This window comes from Poecilia mexicana, unplaced genomic scaffold (genome assembly GCF_051168715.1).
Source record: "Poecilia mexicana isolate PSO_F unplaced genomic scaffold, ASM5116871v1 scaffold_22, whole genome shotgun sequence".
NCBI classification, from domain to species: domain Eukaryota; kingdom Metazoa; phylum Chordata; class Actinopteri; order Cyprinodontiformes; family Poeciliidae; genus Poecilia; species Poecilia mexicana.
Window position 1 is genome coordinate 9,422,910 of NW_028263391.1, and position 22,116 is coordinate 9,445,025.

The following is a 22,116-nucleotide window of genomic DNA, read 5'->3' on the forward strand; positions in this document are numbered from 1 at the left end:
GAGGCCTGCACGCGCGCGTGCGTGCGTGTGTGTGGGTGGGTGGGTGTCGGAACTGTAAATCGAAGATGCATGCTGGAGCTTGTGCCACACACAAACACACGCATCGCAAGCTAACACACTTGGATTGAATCACCTCAGGATCGTCTTGTCTGTCGAGCGAGCGAGTGTCGTTCTAGTCAAGTGGGAGTGGGTGAGCAAAACCAGGATTCAGAGGGCGCAGCAGCGGTGTGTTTTACCTGCGTACCTCGTTAGGGGCATGAATTGCTCAAATTATTAAAAGGAAAAGCAAACTTGGGGTTCAAAATAGGGGTGGGCATTTACCGTATCGTTTATTGGGATAAATTTCTTGTCATGATCTTATTTCGATTTTAAATTCCTATCAATAAAGTTGAGGAAACCTCCAAAACTGTCCTTTTTTGATGTGATTGTTAGCTTTACTATTTTCTTCACTGCTTGTTCAACAAAAGTAACAACAGACATCAATAAAATTTAAAATATTAAATGCAGTTGGTGTGACTGGTGTCGCATAAAGAAGTGCGTCATAAACGGGTTTTTCAAAAGCAGCATTTGTGTTTGTGGGGTATGATACAGATACCTAAAAAGGGAGTAATAAATAGTTCTTTTCGTCACTTTTACCATTATCACAATAGCACCAGAATGTATCGTGACTACTCTAAGTCCATATCGCCCGTCCCTAGAGCAAAACCAGAAAAAAGATGAATCTGCATGTCACCTGATTGGAGCATACCTGGACGAACATGTCTGCTTGTGCAAACCTGACTAATATTTCTAAGTTGTGATGGGAAGCGATAAACTTTGCAAGAAGCCACTGAACGACAGAGAGAGAGGTGAAATTCAACTCCAGCGTTAGCATGCCAAATTTGATCCTCTCATGCGCCTGTAGATGCTTTTCAAACCACAAAGCAAAAAGCAACAGAAAAACAAACCCATACACAGTCAGGCATACAAATATGTCGTCTTGGAAAAGTATTCACACCCATTAACTTTTCCAAATTTAGTCGCATTACAAGCACCGATTATTAGCTGATCTGTGAAGACCTGAGAGGTTAACTAGAGAACGTTAGCAAACGATCAACATCATGAAGAACATCGAACCCGACAGACACGTCAGGGGAAAAGTTGTGGAGAAGATTTAAAAAAAAACAAAAAAACCCCACAAAGGTCAATATCCTGAGTTTTGCCAAAAGTCACTGCTTAGATGGCAAAATCTCAACTTTTACATTCAAACTCCACAGATCCATTCTTTAGGAATTTTGGCAAGAGGAAAGCTATTGCTGAAAGAAAGCCAATAGTCCCATGTGAAGTTTTCCACAAGAAAATTGGTGTTAAACATTTTTTTCCACAGTGGAAGATGGTATTGGCAGTATCATGCTGTGGTAACATAATACCAGAAAGCTGGTCAGAGGTAATTGGAAGATGGATGCATCAAAAATGAACATTTACATAAAAAATAAACAGATATTTTTCTCATTTGACTCTAAACTTCAGTAGGTCTATTTATTTTCTATCACTAATTAGAACAAGTTGAGCTAACAACTCAACAAACACAATATGTGAAAAAAAGTTCAATGTTCACAGCAAAAGATGCAACTAAATTCAACAAACTTAGATTTAGATTTGTGGACTTCCAGTGCAGCAATATTCCACTATGCACAGTCAGTGTTGTAAAGGCCATGATGCTTTTTTACGCCTTTTCATTAAAGTAATGATTTATTTTTTTTAATTGGGAAAACAAAAAATGGCTGCTGCTGCACTTGGTTGAAGATTAAAGTGACAAGAAGTTTAGTTTTGATTTAAAAAATGAGACAGACATCCTTCTAAATAAAAAAAAAACTATGTAAAGGTAGAATCAATTTTTAAAAATACCCATTTCCCCCCCAGATTATTAAAAGAAACTGCAATGTTGCAATAAATGTATAGCCTGTTCATAACCAATGGAAAAATCTTTGGCTTTAAACCAGTTAAACCAGTTTTCTAACAGAGCAGCTTTATGCATTTTTCCATTTTTCTTATCTTTAGCCAACTCTACAGATTCTGTCAGATCCAAGTTGGGACTCTGGATAGCCTGGTCCAAAACATAAATATCACTTCCAGTCAAAAATTAAACACCAAAATCACTTCTTAATAGGAGAATGACACAATCAGTTGGTGAGCTTACTTTGAAAACACTTTCAGGATCTTTACAGACACATTTATTCACCCACTTATGCCAATTATCTCTCTATAGCATAGAGCTAGTTCTGACCATGTAAAGAGCTCTGCAATACCCAACCATGTGCAGGGCTCCAGATCTACTGGCATTAGCAGCTCTACACACACACACACACACACACACACACACACACACACACACACACACACACACACACACACACACACACACACACACACACACACACACACACACACACACACACACACACACAGAGCAGAAGAGTTAGAACATCCCCCCTTTGCCATATATGATCAAAATAAGACCACTTGGCAAGAGTAGCGAGTTCAGAAAAAACAAAGTCAGCCTACAATCTGATCCTCTTCCTGGTTCAACCAGACTGAAACACATTTTAACCAAGGTAACAACGAGGATCACATGCAACAATAAAAACAGAGCATTAAAATATGTCATCTGAGTCAATGTTTGAGCAATGCGGCACACTTTTAAGCCTTTGATCACAAAACATCCCTTTCTAGCAGCATCCATGTTTAAATGTAATACGCTGCAGCCAACATCGACTCACTAATGGAGCTTTACGAGAAGCCTAACCTCAAAAGGTTTTTGCCCAAGCATCTCACCTTCCTGACATCTCCAGCAGTCCATCTACCCAAGGCAGCAAAGGCCGCAGTTTCTGGCTCGCTGTGTTTTGACCAAGTAGAGGCAAATTACTGCTCTGTGGAGCGGGATTTTGTCAGTATGGCCTGATATGGCACTCCGTGACAAGCAGCCAGACTGCGGGCACTGCTTTACTCGAGACAGAGATGATATCTCAATATACGCGGCTACAATGGTGGTGTTAGCTTAGAAAATACATAAGGAATCCGTCAGCTCTGAAAAAAATATTTTAACCTTTAGAGACGAAAGTATGTCAAAGGATTTTCAGTCTTGTGCCCCGAGGTAAAAGTTAGCAATGCGCAACTTAAATTTTTTGAGTACTTACTGGTTGTGTAAAATAAGAAAAATGGAAAGACTGAAGTGGATCAAGCTTTTTGTTTGTGTCGATTCCACGACTTGGTAGCAAACTCCATTCCTCACATTTCGTAAACGTCCAACTTGACAAAACCTGCTGGTTACTAGAATCGGACGATTTTCAGTTCGACTGGTTAGCCAGATGGAAACTCAAAAATCAGATCTTTTTCTGATCAGTAAATGCACCACAACTAGACACAACTTTAGGCATTTGAAAACTAGGTCAGTGTTCGCAACTTGTGAAGCTTGGTTTACTCGCTAATAAGTAAACCAAGCTAAAATGATTATAGAGGAAAATAATTTTGTCACTGAGATTGGGACTTAATTCACCTTTAAGTTACAGAAAGAAGAGAAAAAGAAACTTTCGACTTGACTTGGACTCCAGTCTTTTAAACAATCTTATTATCTTAAGTTAAATGGAGGGGAATCAAGCTAGTGAGCTACACACTACTGACGTCATCAATACTGCCCACAATAAACACTATTAAATGACTCCATGCGATTTCAGAATAATATTAACAAAACATAATTCAGACAAATTATTTTCCTGTTGTTAAGACGACTGAATCACCACACGGATACTTCCTGCTCATCAAAATAAAAGCTCTTTTTATTAAGTGGGATCATAAATTGAATGTTTCACCTCAATTAGTTAAGTTGCTATTTTTAGTTTACCATCATGTTTAATGATAAAACTTGATAGATTTGACTTATAATTTTCATAATAATATGAAGCAGCTATTTTGTTTGCCGAGTTGTAGAAATAATTCTTAAATGTTAAAGTGTTAAATTACATGCAAAGAAGCGGTGCGGGTCTGCATTGCAGCGCTGTAGGTAAATTACATGGATTTCTGAAATTAGAAATTGTCTCTAATTTACAAAAGAACTACTAGTAATTTCTCTGCTTTGTTTCAAAACGGTAAAACACTGTTTTAAAAAGTTTTACAAAACCTGCTGAAATTAGAAGCTGCTGTTAATCTCTGATTTGTGCATTTCTAATTGGGTCAAAATCTGAACTACTTCTGAAGTCAGACCTGTATTTAATACACAACAGATAGTTTAAAAAGGTTTGATATTTAGGAAACCTTTGTTTTAGTTTCAAAAATACAAATCATTTCCAATGTTTCCCTATATAAAAAAATGTTATGTTGTCTTATCTGAGTCTAGTAATCACTAATCATTTTATTAAACCCTTTTTTAACACTTTAATAAGTTAATAAAACTCCATTAACAGTTTCAGCCTACAAAATAAGGTCCAAAATAGACTCTCCTCCATTTTGATGTACTAAAGTCAACAAGGCGTATCCAGAACTGAAGTACTTATTCATTTACGGCCACCGATTTTGTAATAGCATATGAATTATCAGCAAATAAGTACTTATTAACAATTTTAGCTTTATCCAGTCATTAATAAATTAAATTATTGTGCAAGTGCTACTGCAGTCAGCTGTAACACATTATGTACAAACTGTGCATACCTAACTAGATTAAGCTGTCGGGGAACATTCTTGCAAGATCAGCTGAAATGAACAACAAACTGTATCTCCTGCACATGTGCTGAATTTGCTGAGCAGTGTAAACACAGAAAACCTCAAGATTTACCCAAGAAGGCGATTGTTATCAATGTTCAACTCCAGTACAGTCGAGCACACCTGACGGCGGCTCTGTGGCTCGGTACAGCAAGTCTAAAGCGGAAGGGGTCACCGGTCTCATTTCCCTTGGGCAAGACGCCGAAACCCAATCGATCCGGCGGTCAGGGCAGCGTCTTGAAGGGTGGGCGCTGACAACCGAAGTAGTCTTCAGAGCAGCTTCGCAGCTCTGAAGAACTATAAACATCGTCTCAGTGCGGCACATGTGGTTAAACACTTGGAAACAGACATTGTCCTGTCCTGTCCGTGCAGAAGGCGACTCACTGAGGGTTGAATAATGCCAGAGGGGGATAATAGGAGTCAGTGACATCTTAAAGTCTGAGCAGCAGATGTGTTTAACCAAGCCTATTAGAGCCCGGACTAATCCTGCCTTACACGTCCTTATCCAGGCATTCACCAACAAGACTTAAGTCACACTGAACGATCCACTTATGCCGTGACTAATTGCAGCTCTTGCTTGCTCTCTGCCTTTCACCCTGACACTTTGATAAATGTCTTCTATTGCCTGTCATCAAAACCAGGGTTCATTCGGAGACACGGGCAGAGACCAAAGCACAACACCGGAGAAAGAAAGTCATACTGAGAGTTTAGATGTGGCCGTAGGCAGGGGATGAACAACGGCATCGAGGTATCGAGGCATCAACCCCTCGGTCCGGCTGTGGCGTTGATGAATGGGTCATTTCAGGTAAGGAAGCGTGAACGTCGTCGTTCACGCAAAGCATCGTGGGTTGTAGGAATAAGTTCTCCATTAAATCCTCACAGTTCAAAGTGACAAAAATAAAATGCTGCAATAGAAAGTTATGGTGTGACCAGAACTTTCTCTGGTTGAGCTGACAGAAGGTTGTTTGTCTCTACCTTATGAGACAAATTTGACTGTTTGTGTTTTCAGCAATTGGATTATTTCCAATCGTGACATGGAAACTAAAGAACGCCATCCACTAGAAGGGTAATTCTGTTTTTAAGCAATAGTTGATTAACTAAAAGGAAAATAATTTGTTAGGCATATTGACAAAAAAAAACAAAAAAAAAAACACATTTACTTGAAATCTGCTACTTAAACTTCAATGTTATTTCCAACCCAAGACACAAAGTCAAACATGATTTTAGCAAAATATTTTAGGAAAACTAACACTCTGTTTTTAGAAATAAAGGTTTCACAAATTTCATTACACTTTTATAAATTAAGTACTTAAAAAACTGAAGACCAATAACCACAGAGAAACAGTTAAAATAAAATCACCAAACCTGATCTGTAGGGGTGTAACAATGAACAATCGATATCTTGCATACTTTTGGGAAAACCAAGAATCCTCCCACCCCAAATTTCACGGGAATAAATGTGTCACAAACTGTTCAAAGGAATCTGGACTAAGTGTGGAGTCATCCAAGTCCAGGTTTGACTGGTCCATATTTTTACACGTTGTAAAGAATCTGTTAAGTGTAAAATGATCCCGTTCTTGTTTGACCAGCCTAAGAATATTACGATTTCAACCTAGAAATTATTAAATAGCGTTGCAATAAAAAAAATAAAAATAAGATAACCGTTTGGCGCTGGTAGATCGGAGTTTGGTGTTATTAGCAACTAACGGTTAGTCAGTCAAGATCTTTACTTGGTGCTTTGAAAAGGACACTAAGAAAATATAAATATCAATGGTATGCCCCCATTTATTTTTTTCTACCAAGTACTCAAAAATGCTGCCAGATTAAAAAACAAAAAAGGTTTCTTGAGTTTTTATGTAACCAAGTGTTGTCCAAGTCCAACTCTACTACCCAACAGCAAGGCAACGACCCAAGAACTACTCCCTTTTTCATACCAAAATTGGAGTTTTACAGAAATAGTGTTGAGCTGAAAGCCTTCACATCCAGTGCCTATAAAACTATTTGCATTAATTTCACCATAAGGATGATATTTATCACTTTGACAGCAAATACGTTTTAATTCTGTAAATCTCTTGACGCATCATCATGCTAGACACTTATTAACAGGCATTTTACTCAAAAATACCTTGGAGATTAAGTTATAATAGGAACAATTATGGCTTTTCAGTCTTTAAGATGAGTAATTAGTTTGTGTAAGGTCTTTGTGTATCTAACGTGACAATGAGAAACCCTGGTATTTTTCCTTCAAGTTCCCATATCATCAGAATCTCACACCAACCCATGCACGGTAGCTCGAACCCGTAGATGTGTCGAAATCCGTCCCTCACAGACAGTCTGGCAAAAACCCAAAATGATTGCAGCACACAAGCTTTTTCAAAAGCACAGCAGAAAAGCAAACACCTCTTTCCAGATCCTCTCACCTCAGCAGCGAGGTAGAGGAGAGCGCCACAGTGGTCGAAATGTACGACATGAAGCAGAATGTGCCCCATCAATGGTATGGCTCTAGTGCGGCCTACTTTACTGAGCTGAGGTATTCAGCGGGGAAATAAAGGAGACACACATGTCGGATAACCAGGACTGCTTTTGGTGGGTGAGAAATGGGAGCAAACGTTTTGAAACCAAGGATGCAACCTAGATAATTCTAATTGTCCTAAAAATGGACACCTGTGTCCCCCCCCACCACTCCTCCACCTCCCCGTTCCCGCCTCCCCCTGCAAGTTTCCAACATTCGACGATCCAAAAAGGTGCTTGACGAGCGGCTGAGTGGCGGCGCATCTCTCGACACGCGCTGAAGGAAATGAAAAAGGAAAACGGGCGCATTTGTGATAAATCGCAGCCAAATGTTCCCGTGTCCACAGAACTATGAATCAATGCAGTGGAGCTCAACTTATTCAACAGCAGCTCCCACCTGCCCACACACCAGCTATAAAAATAGCTAACCTACTCAGCTAGACTCCAGGACGAGGGGGCAAATCCATCAGAATCCTTGTCCTCCAGAAGGGTAAACTCTGTGCAACGCAGTGCTTACCGAACAATAAAAAGAAATGCAGCGGTGACAAACTGGACACCCAGCAAGGTCTAAGTGAGGGAGCCAAAGCCCTTTTCTAGCCATACAAATGTTACGCAACATGTTGAAGGCAACTCAAAGCTGCTGCGTTTTTTTTTTTTTTTTTTTTTTTTTTTTCTACCCTCCAGACTCCATTAGGTTTCTAAGTGTATGTGAATCCATCTTGAGCTCTCACACTAGAGATGTAAAGGCCGGAAGCTGCACAAATAATAAAAAGATTAATGAATATAACATGGAACGGAAGTCCATTCAGAACAACGCTCATGGATCACAAACGCTCAAACAATAGACATCCACTGATAGGGCTTTTATTGGCCGACACCAATTTAAAGTTTTGTCTAATGCCCTACCCGCCGCCCCAATCTCAACGGTTATAAAACACATAAAATAAATTGCAAGATTATTCCGTCTGATGCAACAAAGGATATGTAACCAACTTTCTTTATATCTAAATTTTAGAATCATTCTCAGACATTTGTAATTGGGTACACAAAACAAAACAAAACAAAAAATGTGCAAGATTTGCTGACACACGTCTGTTTCATTGTTAAACTGAAAAAGCACATTTAGGCGCAGGATAATGAAAAAATTCTGAGTTTCAAACTTGATGCATGAAAACAAAACAAAACAAAAAGTTAGATTTTTTTCCCCAGCCTCTGAACTGCCAATAAATTGGTGTAAAAAATTAACTAAATAACTGCTAGTACATCCACATGTACAGAAATCCTGAACATCTTCAATCACAAAAGACATTAAAAGTTAGACATTAAAATTAAAACAGTTACTTTACTTTATCTAGTCAACTACAATGCACTTATTGAGCTATACCGATTATCATTATTTTTATACAGATACATCTTACGATTGCTAGTGATTATTGTATTATTTCTACACTAAACTTAGAATGACTTTGCAAGGATTTCCTTGTAGTAGCAGCACAGTATAGAATAAAAATGATGACAATGACGGGTGAAAGTTGCCCTAATAATTATGAGATGGGAAATTACAAAAGGTGGAAACAGAATGGCTCCAAACTAAAAAGCTGTGCAATGTGGCTGTGGTGTTCTCTGTTGTTCACCTGAGCCAAGTCTTCCTGTTGTCTGCTGGAGGCAAAACAGGGGGAGTGTTTTTTTTTGTTGTAGAAATACTCAACTAAATTTTCTTTAAACTGCGTAATCTTTTATTCAATGGAAGTTGAAACTGATTAATTTGAAAGTATAAGATCATTCTACAATAGTTAAGGTTGCTGGAACTATAACTAGCCTGCAAGGAAGCGTTTGTTTTTGACAGCCGATTTAACCACAAAAAGAAAATGGAGAATATTGTTTTGTGCAAAAAAATCAGTAGTGCAAAAAACATGGAGTCCTGCAATGAACTATTTCATGCAAAACAAGCAACCACCGTTAGTTGCGTTCATGATTGCCGTTTGCAAATCCTGCAGTTAATATCATCTTTTTTATAAAACATTTGGAGAAAATGTATCATTAAAAAGTGAAGCGGTTGCACAACATGTCTGACTGCTTTACTGCAACATAAGTGTGTCAACATGTTGTTATTATTATTAGTAGTAGTGCTAATATTTTCCCCATCATTTCACTCAAGTCTTTTATTCTAATAATTACACTCAGCTTGTTTTCACATTAAATCTGTCAACTGTAATTATTGCAATTTAAATGATTGTTTAAACGGGTCTCTCGTAGAAATCACCTGTAGAAATAAACTTGAAGTCAATAAATGGGATACTTCAAAATGACTTCTATTTTTTTTCCTTTTTGCTAATGTAGATGTGTTAAAAGTCCAAATATTGTGGCAGATTTTCACACATCATCTCATTAAAATCTCACTAAGAATTTCTGAAACTGATTCAAAGATCATTTGTTGCAGATCCAAAGCGCAGGCATAAAAAAAAAAAAAAAATTTTAAAAAGCTTTTGCTTTGTGTTACAACCAAGTCTTATTTCTCTACATATCGCTTCATTGCATTTACTTTTGCAGCAGCAGCAGCAAAAGGGCTTTCTTCATGCGGGAGCTGGTGTTTTTACTGTTGGAAAACAAATAGCCCAACAACTGCTGTACATAAATGAGCAAATTGCTTAACAGCTCAATCTCTATCAGCAACACATGCTTCCTAATGCACCCTGCTTCTAGAGTTGCTACGAATGGCAACAAAATAATTTCACAAGTTTCTTTTAATAAATGGCAAGACGTGTCACAGGCTAATTACAGTTTGCAGCATGGACACACAGCGCACTGAGATTGCTTTGTTATGAGCTCGGCAGACACTAGAAACTCCCTGAATATGCTATTTGAAGTTCAGAGCATGCAAAATATTCTTTAGGCTCTTACGACTAAGGAAGTTGCATCACAGTTCATTCACTGTGCAGAGAAGGTCACAAAAAAAGAAGAAGAAGAAGAAGAAGAAAAAGAAGAAGAAGAAGAAATTTGCAGACATGCGTTATTTACATGCCGGTCAAGTAAGAGAAAAATTTTAGATGCAGTGTGCAAGTTGTTAAAAAAAATAACAAAAAAAAAACTTACAAACAAAAAAGGTTATTAAATAAACTAAGAAGAACCGAAAAGAAAATTTTAATTCTGAATATGTCAAATTCAGATCCAACAGGTCAGACCTCTCAGAAAATCTGTATTGACCAGAAAACCTATATCACTACATATTTAACTTCATACTTTTTTGAATTACCTTTAGAAAAATAAAATCACGTTATAGGGATATACATATAAACATGGATCATCGTGTAATTACTGCTTTTTGGATAGAATTAAACGTAACTGCTAACGTGCCATCAAAGCATACTTTAAAAAACTCAAATAGGCAAATCAGCACTTTGCATAAAAAAAAAATGCACAAACACAACTATGGAAAAGCCAGTTCTGTGCATTTCTAACTATCATCCACTTCTAAATAAAAAGAGAATAAGAAAAGTCACAAATGTTAATGACTTAAAGAGCTATGTAAAGTCCTAATTTTCCATTTTCTAAATTTGACCATAATAACCAATAAAACTTGCAACAGTTTGATCCCTGGTGCAGATGAAATCATTCATCAAGGAGAGGCAGTAGCACAATGGAAATGATTAATGACAGGTTTTTGGAAAAACGTGTGGCTGAAAAACAAATTGTATTTACAATTGTTTTACATTTGTTTATCAAAGTATGTGTTTTAGTGGTTCAATTAAGGTGTTTGTTTTTTTTACACGTCTGTGCCCAGGAAACCTTTGTTTCATTATTTGTCCGTGCTTTTCACGTATACGCCCCTGGTCAATTTGAATGCCCAATGTTCCCCCCCCCAACTAATCAAAATTCATGCAGCGCATTTCAGAGAAATCATTAAAAGCCTCATAGTGAAACCTGCCTTCCAGTTAGCAGACTGGGTAGCATATTTGTTAGCATTGCCAAAAAGGCCCAAGACGGTAAGTTGCCCACACAGCAAAACAAAACACTGCGAGCGATAACGGTGCTTGAACGTTTTCATGCTACATACCGAGCAGCAGCAATTTCAGCTCTCTCCTGGAGTCCCGCTTGTCTCGGCGGAGTTGTTTGTCAATTTCTGCATTGATTCGTTTCGACTCCTTCGCCTCCTCGCTCAGGCAGCAAGCCATCATGGACTCCAGAGTCATCCCCCCTGGTTGTGGCAGCCCGGATCAAACGGGACCTGACGAACACTGGCTCACGGTTTCCGTTTCTCCCGAATCCCCGGCCCTCGCTTGGCTCTCAAGCAAGCGAGGAGGAGGCGGTCAGTCGGACTGGACTGGACTGGACGGACGGATGGATGGATGGTCGGGGCTGGGGGAGGGGAGACTTAGCCAAGGGGCCTCGCTGTCAAGTTGTCCCCCGGCCGGGAAGAAGCGCGACTTCACCCGGATGTTCCACCGTAAATCACGGGAGATTCACACTGGAAACGGGAGCTAAGGACTCCTCTGACTGCACCGCTCTGAACACAGCTTAGGTTTTTTGCTTTTTTGTTCCTAATGGCAGCAACTTAAAGCCCCTTTAGGTTTTTTTTTTTCTGTCACTGCCTTTTCCAATTCAATCTTCACCATCCGTCAAGAGTGGTTCAAACCTGCAGCATCCAACCCGGTGACAGCTGATGTGTCTGCAGTCTCTTCGGCGTTATTCCAACAACATCAGTACAACCTCCCCTAAATTAGGCCAAAGACAGTCGGGAGTGCTCGCCCTGCTAGCCCGCTAGCTCGCCCAACTAAACAGCGCCTCGGCTAACGTAGTGACAGCCCGCAGTGATTGAAACAGCAGGCTGGTTGAAGGAATTTGTCCGCCTAGCTAAAAACAACAGGACAACACCCAGTTACATCCTGAGTCATCCCGACGGTAAATGACAAAGCTAGTGCAAAAAGCTGGAAATAACGGAGAAAAATCTCGTGCCGAACCGGCGGCCCTTCCCGTAAATATGTTCACATCAAACGCCCGTCGCAGGAATAAGGTGGGCACACTCCTGGATGCTGCCAAGCGAGGCGGAGGAGGGAAGCGCGGCGTTGACTGACAGACGGCGGACTGCATGAAACAGGTTTGGGGCAGACCAATTGAATGAGCGAGGCGGGTCTCGGGGTGGGATTTGTATCCGAGCGCCCCAACTTACGTCCATGAGATGCGAAAATTGTCCACAGCATATATAACCGTCTCCTATTATAAATGTAGGACGCGTGTGGTGTGGTCTAAACAAAGTGTTTGCGAAAATGGAAAAGTATGCCTGGAGCACGGTGTTAAAGTGGAACTAGACCCATATTTTAACGGCACTGAAGCAGCACCGCCGCATAAAAAAACAAAAAACGATGTAACCAGAAGGCGAAGGTGCGCTGGAACTGCAGCGACATCTTGAGGCCAGGGGGAAGAATTGCATAAGACCCATTCACAAAAATGTGTGGGCTACACAACTTCCAACAGTCTGTAAACCTCTCATATTTTATTTGCAATAAATAAGAAATTTATTGCAACTAAAATATTTTTAAAAATATGCATTTTTTAATATAGAAGTATTTTTCCTCTTCCTTTCAGAAACAGCTTAAACGTCCTTGCAAAACGCTGAATTTATAAAACTTAAAAATTTTTAATACAAAAATAAAAAATCAAATCAAAACCAACTAAAATGCCTTGCAGTCATCTACCTCCAGATAGCTAACTTGTAAACACAATCTAGTCATCTGTCATTTATTCTCAGTGTAAATTCAGCTGCCACATGAGAGCCTTGGAGGTTTGTTGGAGAACATTGGTGAGCAAACGGCATCATAAATACCAAGGAACATACCAGCAAGTGAGGGATAGAGTTGAGACATTTATAGCAGGGCTAGGTTATAAAACAACATCTCAAGCTTAAAAAAAACTCTCACTTCACTGTTTCTAAATTTGATCATAATAACCAATAAAACTTGCAACAATTTAGCCGTATTGCCCAGCCCTAGATCACATTTTATAATAAAAGAAAAGGGGAAGAGGATGCCATATCTGCTAAAGTTCCAAAACAAGGTTGTCCAACCAAGCAGACGGGCTAGATAAGGAAAACATCAACAACCATAACAACCATAAACATTCAGTCATAATGAAGAATTCTTGAGGTATTTTGCAAATAAGAACGGAAGGGGTGGGGGGGTGGGGGGTGGGGGGGGAGTCAGTCTTTAGATGTGCAAAGCTGGTAGAGACACTATAGGCTTCCAGCAACATACAAAAAAGTGATTCTGTAAAACACCAGCTCTGGGAGGATGAACACAAACCCATTACATCATTTCTCACTTTAAAAAAATAAAATAAAATCATACATACGTTTTACAAATATGCACGTCTTTTAGATTTCCACGTAAAATCCCAAATAAAATCCATTGAAATTTGCATGTGGCAAAATGTGCAATAGTTCAAAGGGATCAGTATTGTAACTGCGTTAATGCACCTGCGTTTATCTGGCGGTAGAAATCATCTTCAGGTTAGGTTTTGCATTTCCGTAAGAAAACAGACCGGACTGAACTGGCCTTAATGGAGGAACTGATACCAGACAGGTAAGTCAACATGCTGTTTTTTACAGAGAAGATGAAAGCGCACACCTGTCTGTGTTCAACATCAAAAAGTGTTTATGCTTTGAATGGATAAGTTCAGTAGGTTATATATTTGCAAAGACAAAATTGATATGCCAGTTGAGAAAGCTTTCTCGGCAGCTAAACTCAGGTCCTTTGCTGTTGGAAATAGTCACAGAAGAGGCCTCGGACCTCCTCGGCATCACTTTGGTCCATGCTGGCAGGAGCCAGGGCTTTGTGGCAGGGCTGGGGGTTCTCTGCCTCACACACCTCCACCTGCCACTCTGCTTTGAAGGCGTCTCCGTGGGACTCGCACATGTTGTGCAGAATGCAGCAGGCCAGCATCATGGTGGGCACCACGTCCAGCCCGCAGTCGTTCCTCTTACTCAGGCACTGCCAGCGCGCCCTGAGTCTCAGCAGCGCCTCCTCCGAGGCGTGCAGCGCTCTGCCGAGGCGCCGGTTGAACAGCTGCTGAGGCTCCGGCAGCGCCGTGCGACATCCCCGTCGGCTCTTTTGCTCCGGATAGGCCTTCATGAGCCAGCTCTGGAGCGGGTAGCAGGCCTCCCCCAGCAGCACATACCTGCAGACAGTAGATGGGTTTCAGGCTGAAAATCAAAAAACACAAGGCCCTCAGGCACAAACGAGTAAACAATGTATATATTCCACTTCTGAGGCTGACCTGGTCAATCTAATCTGCTTTGCATTTCCAACTAATATTTTTCCAAACGCTTAAAAGCTTTCTTGCAGTCTCATTTTACATCTTTTATAGCAGGAAAGATGGTTTTTGTTTGATTGGTGTCAAGTTTTGTTAGTTTTATGCTCAGTATTCTGAATTCAGTTTTGATTACCTTAAATCTTAAAAGTAAGTATTTTCATTTTACCAGATTTTTTCCCCCATACATGTTGTTTCTTGTTTCATTTTAGTTGTCAAAAGTATAATTTCCCAGCTTAAATTAATTTAAAGTTTATTAGTCTACATGGAGTTTGAAATTACGTGTAACAGAATCTTTGGTTATTGTTTTTGGGGGTTTTTTGGGAGGGGGAGTTGTTGCTGAAGAGAACAGATTTTTATTTTTGCAAAAGGTGATCACATTTTTGGGATCATTTTGAAATGTTCTAATGGTTTCGGTTCTTTTACAATTTTTTTTTTGTTTGTTTGTTTTAGTAATTTGCGCAGCCGCAGTTTAATGTTTTGCTACCAATACACAACAGAGTGGTGAGAAAGGAGAAAATGAGTACAACAAAAACTAATCAATAATTATTTATATCAACTGATAAGAAGCACTTATATTGTGATATATTTTTCAGCCATGTTTCCAAGCCCTAGATCATATTTTGTAAAAAAAAAAAAAAAAGAGAGAAATATTAGTGAAACAAAAAGACTGAAGGATGATTTTAACTGATCCATTGTCGTCATGTGAAGGTTGTTCTGTGATGTGTTTACTTTCTTACTAACTGTACCTAAGCGGTTTCCCCATGAAGACAGGCGTTTGGGCAGGAGACAGTCCACCCTCAGCAGCTGTGGCCCACAGAGCAGAGTTCTGTAAGATCTCAGCTGGATCGGTCCCACCGGGGAAACTGGCACATACATCCCAGAAGTAGCCTTGACCGCTGATGGCAACCTGGAGAGAAAGCAAAATATGTTACAAAAGAAAGTCTAAATCGGATGTGAGCGGGAACGTGAGCCACACAGACACCTGAGACAGGACAGACAGCCAGCCAGCGGGGTTGGCGTAGTCCGACGCGTTGCTCGATGGGGTGATGATGGCTGTGTGAAGCGTTGTGATGGCAGCCACGCAGTGAGGAAAGCCCAGGTAGGAGTGGAAGAGCTGGGCCGATTCCTCCAGCTCCTGCTCGGTGGGGGGACGCAGGTACGTGGAGCTGAGGAGCGCCACGATGGCGTGGCACATGTCTCTGACACACCTGCACACGGTGGACTTCCCCACACCGAACAGGGCGCTTATGGTGCGGTACTCGACGTTGGACGCGAGACGCCACAGGGCCACAGCCACGCGCTTCTCTACCGGCAGCGCCAGCCGGAAGCTGGTGTCCTGGCGCGCCAGGCGGGGCCTCAGCTTCTCGCACAGGTAGAAGAAGGTCTCCCGGCTCATCCGGAATTTGTCCAGCCAATCAGAGGGCTGGAACTCCGTCATCACAACCCGCTCCCACCAGTCGGAGCGGGGAGTGGTTGTCCAGGGTCGGGTGCGGATGCGGACGTTGGAGCGCATTCCTCCCGCTATCATCATCTGTCGGGGCAGAGGCAGAAAAGATCAGAAGAACTGCTTTTGGAAGAGGCTGGAAGTTTCAAGCTTGCTTGTCATCCTCAGAAAATTTGGGTCTTCTCAAGACGCAAACCTGTACATCAGCTAAATAAGGTAAAAACAAGCTCTAGTCCCCTCTATATAGGTTACAAGCCAACAATAAAGTGTTTTCTTTGGTTTATTTGGGTATGGTTTTAAAAGTACTTCCCAATAGTGTTCACATTAAGTTTTTCCCCACTTAATCATATAAAACAAATAAAGTTTAGTGTATTTTATTGGGATTTTCGGGGTATAAACCAACAAAAAGCAATTTATAATTGTACTGTGGAAGGATATGAATCATTGGTTTCAACCCTGAAAATGTAGGCTGCATGTATTCGGCCCCTTTACTCGTGAATAAAATCTATTTCCACCATCTGCCTACACAAGACACCATTTAAGTAAATGGTAAATGTAATTTACAGCTTAAATGATTTTGTGTGAAGATTTGTTAGGGAACACATGCGAACAAAAGCATCATATGTATGTTTGGTAACACTTTATTTGAAGTGAATAAGACTGACATGACACATGTCATGAACATGAATAAGCCTTCATGAATATTTATGACTGTTGTCATAAAGTGTCATTCGGTAAATTATGACACTTTTAATACAAAGTTGACATTATTCAAAATGTCTTTGTTATGACAACTTGACATTAACCAATAAATCATTACTTTTATACATTTGTTATAAAAGTATTACTGATTGCACTTTAAAAATTAGATAACTTTATGTTATCAAAGGTAAAGTTTAAACAGTAATGATTTCTTGATTAATGTCAAGTTGTCATAACAAAGACATTTTGAATAATGTCAACTTTGTATTAAAAGTGTCATAATTTACTGAATGACACTTTATGACAACAGTCATAAATATTCATGAAGGCTTATTCATGTTCTTGACAGGTGTTATGTCATGTTTATGAAAGTGTCACAACAGTCTTATTCACCCCCCTTCAAATAAAGTGTTACCGTATGTTTTTGTATGCTGACAATATTAGTAGTTTCTTCTATACAACTAGCCTTTATGAAGGAATGAATGAAAGAAAGCCACCGTAAAGAGAAAGGCTTTAAAACTCTTACCTGGAGTTTCCCTGGTGTACAAATACACAACACAGTTATGTGTGCAAATGGGACCCCATAACTAGAGTTCAGCTCTGGATTTGAGACATTTTAACTAAAACTGAAGTTCAAAGCGCCAATAACTATAGATTATTACCGAACCGGCTCCCAAAGCACTGACCATGAGCATCCTCCTCTGTCTCTGGAAGAAGTACTGTCGATGTCGGATGCGCCTCTGGATTTCATCGCGCCTCTGAATGTCTGCGTGGTTTATGTCTCTCCTGCGCTTCAGCAACATGTAGGTCAGGAGAAACATCAAGGAGCGCTGCTGCTCCTCCTCGTCTCCCATTCTGGAGAAATTAACGGGGAGTTAACTCGGATAAAGCGAGAGCATCATACTGAACTATCTGAACGGTTAGAGAAGCGACAACCAAGCTATGATGCTTACTTCCGCCTTTGCGTCCAATGTCTGTTTCTAAATGGTGCTGCCATCTAGTGGTCATACGTAGTCACTGTGTCTGTAGGTCAAAGATTGAGCAAAGTCCAATTTTCGCTTTTTTATTGATAATAAAACGGACTTCATAAAGTTATACAGTAAAAATACAGTAAAACCGACACCGTAGCTACAAAAAGAGGTGGTCTACGCAAATGCTGTTTGTTGTTTCTTTAACAGTTTTTTTTTATTTAGTTTCTTTGTGTTATGTTGAATATCTATCTCTTCTTCAAATCGTGACTAATGGTAGTACTTTATTGTTCTGTGCTTGTAATTAATTTTGATTTACTCTCTTCTCAGACTTGAATTTTTAGTGACGCAATGATTTGGTAGAAGTTTCCAGACACGTTGGATTGTTTTTAAAATACCATTATTATTTTTGACACACTTAGTCACAATAGAAAAGCCAAATGGAGAATGTTTTGATTCCCCTCCTTGTCGACGCCAGCACACTTGGGAGGATCAGGTGCATGTTCGCAACTTTGGATGAAAAAAAATCTCTAAACGAGGATAGCTACTTCAATGTCTGCAAAACAAAAAAATATATTTTTCTGTATTTTCTTTAAAATAATATATTGCTTAGTGAGCAATATTAACTAAAGGAGGTTCAGTGTATGCATGAAACGTTTGAGACACAAATCATCAGAAAGGCTAATCAACATTTCTTACAGCAGGTGTAGCTAAATTTTATGTGTGGCAGGCATATTATATTTTGATAGTGAGGTTGGAGAGACATTCTGATTGATATTTTTGTTACTTTTCCAATTTGGAAATACCAGACTTCTGAGAAATAATGACCTGCATGTTTAACTGAATCACATCCTTTAAAAAAAAAGCATGCTGTAGCAATAGATAAGATTTTTTTTTCCTTTTAGTTTTTAATTTTGTGCAGGGCTTGTAGTAGTGAAGGGCTTGTACTACTATTTCAAAATATCTCTCCCTAAAAGAATCTGAGATCTAGATACTAAAAAAGTAATTACACTTGCAGAAATATATGTTGTTGTTGTTTTTTTTCTCATTAAAAAAGTTTCTGAAGATGAATACTTATAGGAGCTGATTTAATAAAATATCAGAAGTCACCAAAAGTGTTTACTGTGGTTACTGAGTTTATTGTTAGTGTTAAGGTTTGTTTTTATTCTGGAGTTTTCAGACGTGTGTTAGAGATGAAGGATTGTTTATTGCTGTACATTCATGACATCTATGTACCTCTAGGATACAACTTTTACACGAGCGATGAACAGGTCTGCGGCTGCGTTTTCAAACTCCTTCGCATCCATGTTGCCACCGGGCCCGCGGGTCTGGGCTCCGGCCATGGCCTGTGCCAGTTTGTGGGGGGAGATCTTGGCGCTGGCCTCCAAGTAGCGGATAGCCTTCGCATTTGCTTCCAAACAAGCACTAGATTTAGCGTTGGCATTAACGAAGCAGTTTGCATCACAGTCCTGGGAGGTCTCAAGCGCTTCCTTTAAGGTCCCAAGCACTGCGGAGCACAGGGCCCTGGTGGCTGGCCCCTCGTCGGGGCAGCACACCTCGGCGTAAAGCCTCTGAGCCTGCCGGATGTAGTCCGAGAAAACAGCACAGGTGAGCACGCCATGACGGAAGACATCGTAAGGGACAGCTTCGTGGTCCTGGCAGCAGAGGCGTCGTAGGAGCGGGGCGGAGGTTGAGGCAGGGACGCCGCCTTCGCTGCAGAGGCACTCCAGAGTCTGCGTGTAGAGGCCTCCTTTTACGCCCCCGCTGCCCTCTGCGTCAGGAGGGACGTCAAGGCAGGAACCATCTGGGCCCTCCGGATTCTCACTTGCCTGCCTCAGACACCTGTTAAGGTTCAGGAGGTCGTAGGCCACACGAACATTGTTGCTGAAAGCTGATCTAAAATACAGAAAAATCATACGGTCAATGTGTAGAAAAATGTCTTTTTTTAGTTTATTGTTACTAAAGATGCGTATTGACTGTTATTTTCCCAGCAGCGACAGAAAAACAGCAATCTCCGAGACAGAGGGCTAGAGACGAATAAGAGCAGGGGGATTTTTTTGGAGCTAAGTGAATAATCAAGTGTTTTGTTCTTTCTGACAACAGTGCTAAAATGTCTTATTGAAAAAATAGCATTATAAACTCAGTAAACAGATATTTTCAAAGACATTACTGCCAGTATGATAACTTATACTAATAATAAGAAATGAAATTGTTGGGATGATAATACAGTATCCCTAAAAAAAAACCTCATTGAACTTTTTCACTTTTTTCTCACATTACACCCATAAACTTCAGTGTCTTTAATTACGATTTTATGTGATGACCAACACAAAACTGCCTTGTTGTAAAGTAGAAGATAAAGTAAACATGTTTCTAAAAATAAAAAATGCACAATAAATATTGTGGTGGTGTATCGGTGCCACCACAATATGTACTGCTGGGGTGGGATGTTCATGGTGCAGTGCTTGTTTTCTCCCAAATTTGCATGCAGGTCAAGCATCTTATTTCATCTGTATGGTGTTCTTATAATGTAAAGGACTTTGAACTGCCTTGATGCTGAAAATGTGCTGTAAGCAAATAAACTTGACTTGACTCATGAGCTCCTTCTTTTACTGTTTCCAAATAAATACGTAAAAATATGAGAATTAATAATATTTTGTGTTGATCTATCGCATAAAATCATGACATTATACTTTGCAATATGTTTCTGTAAAATGAATACATTTGAAAAAAAATACATACGCATTTGTAAAATTGTCGATACATTTTTAAGTGTTTCTCAATCAGCAAATGTAGTCTCGCGAATAGTAATCCTACTGACAAATGCTGGTGTCTATGGGTGCCTCAAATTGAGCGATAAATCCGCCCACACCTCTGAGAGTGATGCGCCAGCCGCAGGTGCCACAGCGCCCTGTTAAGACGCTGCTGCTCGTGTGCGCCTGCGCCAGCAAGGCCGGTGCTCTGCTGCTGCTGCTGCTGCTGCTGGTCCTCATCCCCGCATCCAGCCGTCCCGCTGTCCGTAACCGAGGCCAGGTTGCAGAAGTGGTCGGCCAGGAACCCGATGGGATCATCCGACCTGGCCTCGACCATCTTCAGAATGGCCCCGCGGAGCAGGTCCCCGACGCCGGCCTGCTCCAGGAACTCCCTCTCGCTGTCCGATTTGACGACTTTGCCCGAGGACATCCCCGAAGGAAGAGCCGCAGACCGGCGCTTCTCCTTGTCAGCCATCGCTGTTGACGTCCCGTGTCGCAGCAACGGCAGCGGAAGTGATGGAGCACCGGTCGGGAAGCAGGAAGCAGTGCGTCATACAATAATAGCGCATTGTTGAAATTTGTCAATATAATGACAGTAAAGAACAATACATTTGGATAGATAGATAGATAGATAGATAGATAGATAGATAGATAGATAGATAGATAGATAGATAGATAGATAGATAGATAGATAGATAGATAGATAGATAGATAGATAGATAGATAGATAGATAGATAGATTTGGAAAAAATATACTTTATTTTGCTCATAAAATAATTTTGATATCGTACCTGACTGAAAAAAAAATGTATGTAAACATCTGATTTCTGCTCCAGATGGGTTTCACAAGGCCAAATTGAATTACAAAGAATCTATAGTTCATAAAAATAATTCAGTCTAAGCTCGAACCTTATACACTTTTTGGTTGTATTAATGATCTTAGAAAAACTGTTTAAAAATAGTACTCCATCTTCAGCTCTTCATTAAGCTTTTATAAATCTCTAATCTTTTTTAAAGGGGAAACAGTTGTTATAAAATACTATATATATATCAAATATGATTTGAAAGACATTTTGCATCTTAGTTTGACTATTTGAAATTGACCTCTGTCTCTTTAAGGAGCTCCTGCTCTTCAGCCCTTCTTTGTGGAAATAAGCAGCGTTTAGGTACCCCCTGAATGGTTGCTATGGGAGATTCAAATATGAAAGAATTAAAGCAACACTGTGGGTATGTGTGCTTTCAATTCTTGTTCAATTCGAAAAGATTTCGGTGATTAAATAGGATATTTAATCCTATTTAATCACCTGAATCGTGTGACAGAAGGATTTAAGTGGCAGCTAACTGGTTGTCTTTTCATGATACAGATAGGAGAATAAAAGTTTCCTTTAACTTTGAACATCTGAGGTCAAGTAGCTGTGAAATTATATATTTTCGATTACACACCTTCTGGTTTTATCTAGGGCTGCACGGTGGCGCAGTTGGTAGAGCTGTCACCTTGCAGCAAGAAGGTTCTGGGTTCAATTCCCAGCCCTGGTCTTTCTGCATGGAGTTTGCATGTTCTCCCTGTGCATGCGTGGGTTTTCTCCAGGTTCTCCGGTTTCCTCCCACAGTCCAAAAACATGACTGTCAGGTTAATTGGCCTTTCCAAATTGCCCCTAGGTGTGAGTGTGTGTGTGCATGGTTGTGTGTCTCTGTGTTG

At 40.2% G+C, this 22,116-nt stretch overlaps 3 protein-coding genes across 4 annotated transcripts in view; all 3 read right to left on the reverse strand.

The window, feature by feature from the left end:
• The window catches only part of gna11b (guanine nucleotide binding protein (G protein), alpha 11b (Gq class)), a 35,851-nt gene extending 23,082 nt beyond the window's left edge, over positions 1-12,769 (reverse strand). For both annotated transcript variants that reach the window (XM_014995502.2, XM_014995503.2), the window contains exon 1: positions 11,300-12,769. In XM_014995502.2, the coding sequence (XP_014850988.1) occupies positions 11,300-11,435 (136 nt within the window). In that variant the 5' untranslated portion in view covers positions 11,436-12,769. The remainder of the gene's footprint in view (positions 1-11,299) is intronic.
• A 316-nt stretch (positions 12,770-13,085) lies between these two features.
• Positions 13,086-17,703, reverse strand: LOC106922801 (uncharacterized). The gene is made up of 4 exons (XM_014995504.2): positions 17,383-17,703; positions 15,533-16,081; positions 15,297-15,457; positions 13,086-14,415 (listed from the first exon to the last, which is right to left on the reverse strand). Exons 1-4 carry the CDS (start codon positions 17,548-17,550, stop codon positions 13,983-13,985), a joined length of 1,311 nt encoding a protein of 436 aa, XP_014850990.2. The 5' UTR covers positions 17,551-17,703; the 3' UTR covers positions 13,086-13,982.
• A 1,148-nt stretch (positions 17,704-18,851) lies between these two features.
• On the reverse strand, positions 18,852-20,967 carry tpgs1 (tubulin polyglutamylase complex subunit 1). The gene is made up of 2 exons (XM_014995505.2): positions 20,537-20,967; positions 18,852-19,560 (listed from the first exon to the last, which is right to left on the reverse strand). The coding sequence occupies exons 1-2, from the start codon at positions 20,890-20,892 to the stop codon at positions 18,903-18,905; spliced, it is 1,014 nt and encodes a 337-aa protein (XP_014850991.2). The 5' UTR covers positions 20,893-20,967; the 3' UTR covers positions 18,852-18,902.
• Between the last annotated feature and the right edge of the window lie 1,149 nt (positions 20,968-22,116).

Bases quoted from the DNA above. Each gene is read 5' to 3' on its own strand.
- LOC106922801 (XM_014995504.2), bottom strand. From the start codon at position 17,550: ATGGGAGACGAGGAGGAGCAGCAGCGCTCCTTGATGTTTCTCCTGACC. The intron at 15,458-15,532 runs GTGTCTGTGTGG...CTTTCTCTCCAG, and splicing joins GGCTGTCTGTCCTGTCTCAG to GTTGCCATCAGCGGTCAAGG. The intron at 14,416-15,296 runs GTACAGTTAGTA...TACTGTCTGCAG, and splicing joins TTCATGGGGAAACCGCTTAG to GTATGTGCTGCTGGGGGAGG.
- tpgs1 (XM_014995505.2), bottom strand. From the start codon at position 20,892: ATGGCTGACAAGGAGAAGCGCCGGTCTGCGGCTCTTCCTTCGGGGATG. The intron at 19,561-20,536 runs GTGTGGGCGGAT...TCTGTATTTTAG, and splicing joins CTGGCGCATCACTCTCAGAG to ATCAGCTTTCAGCAACAATG.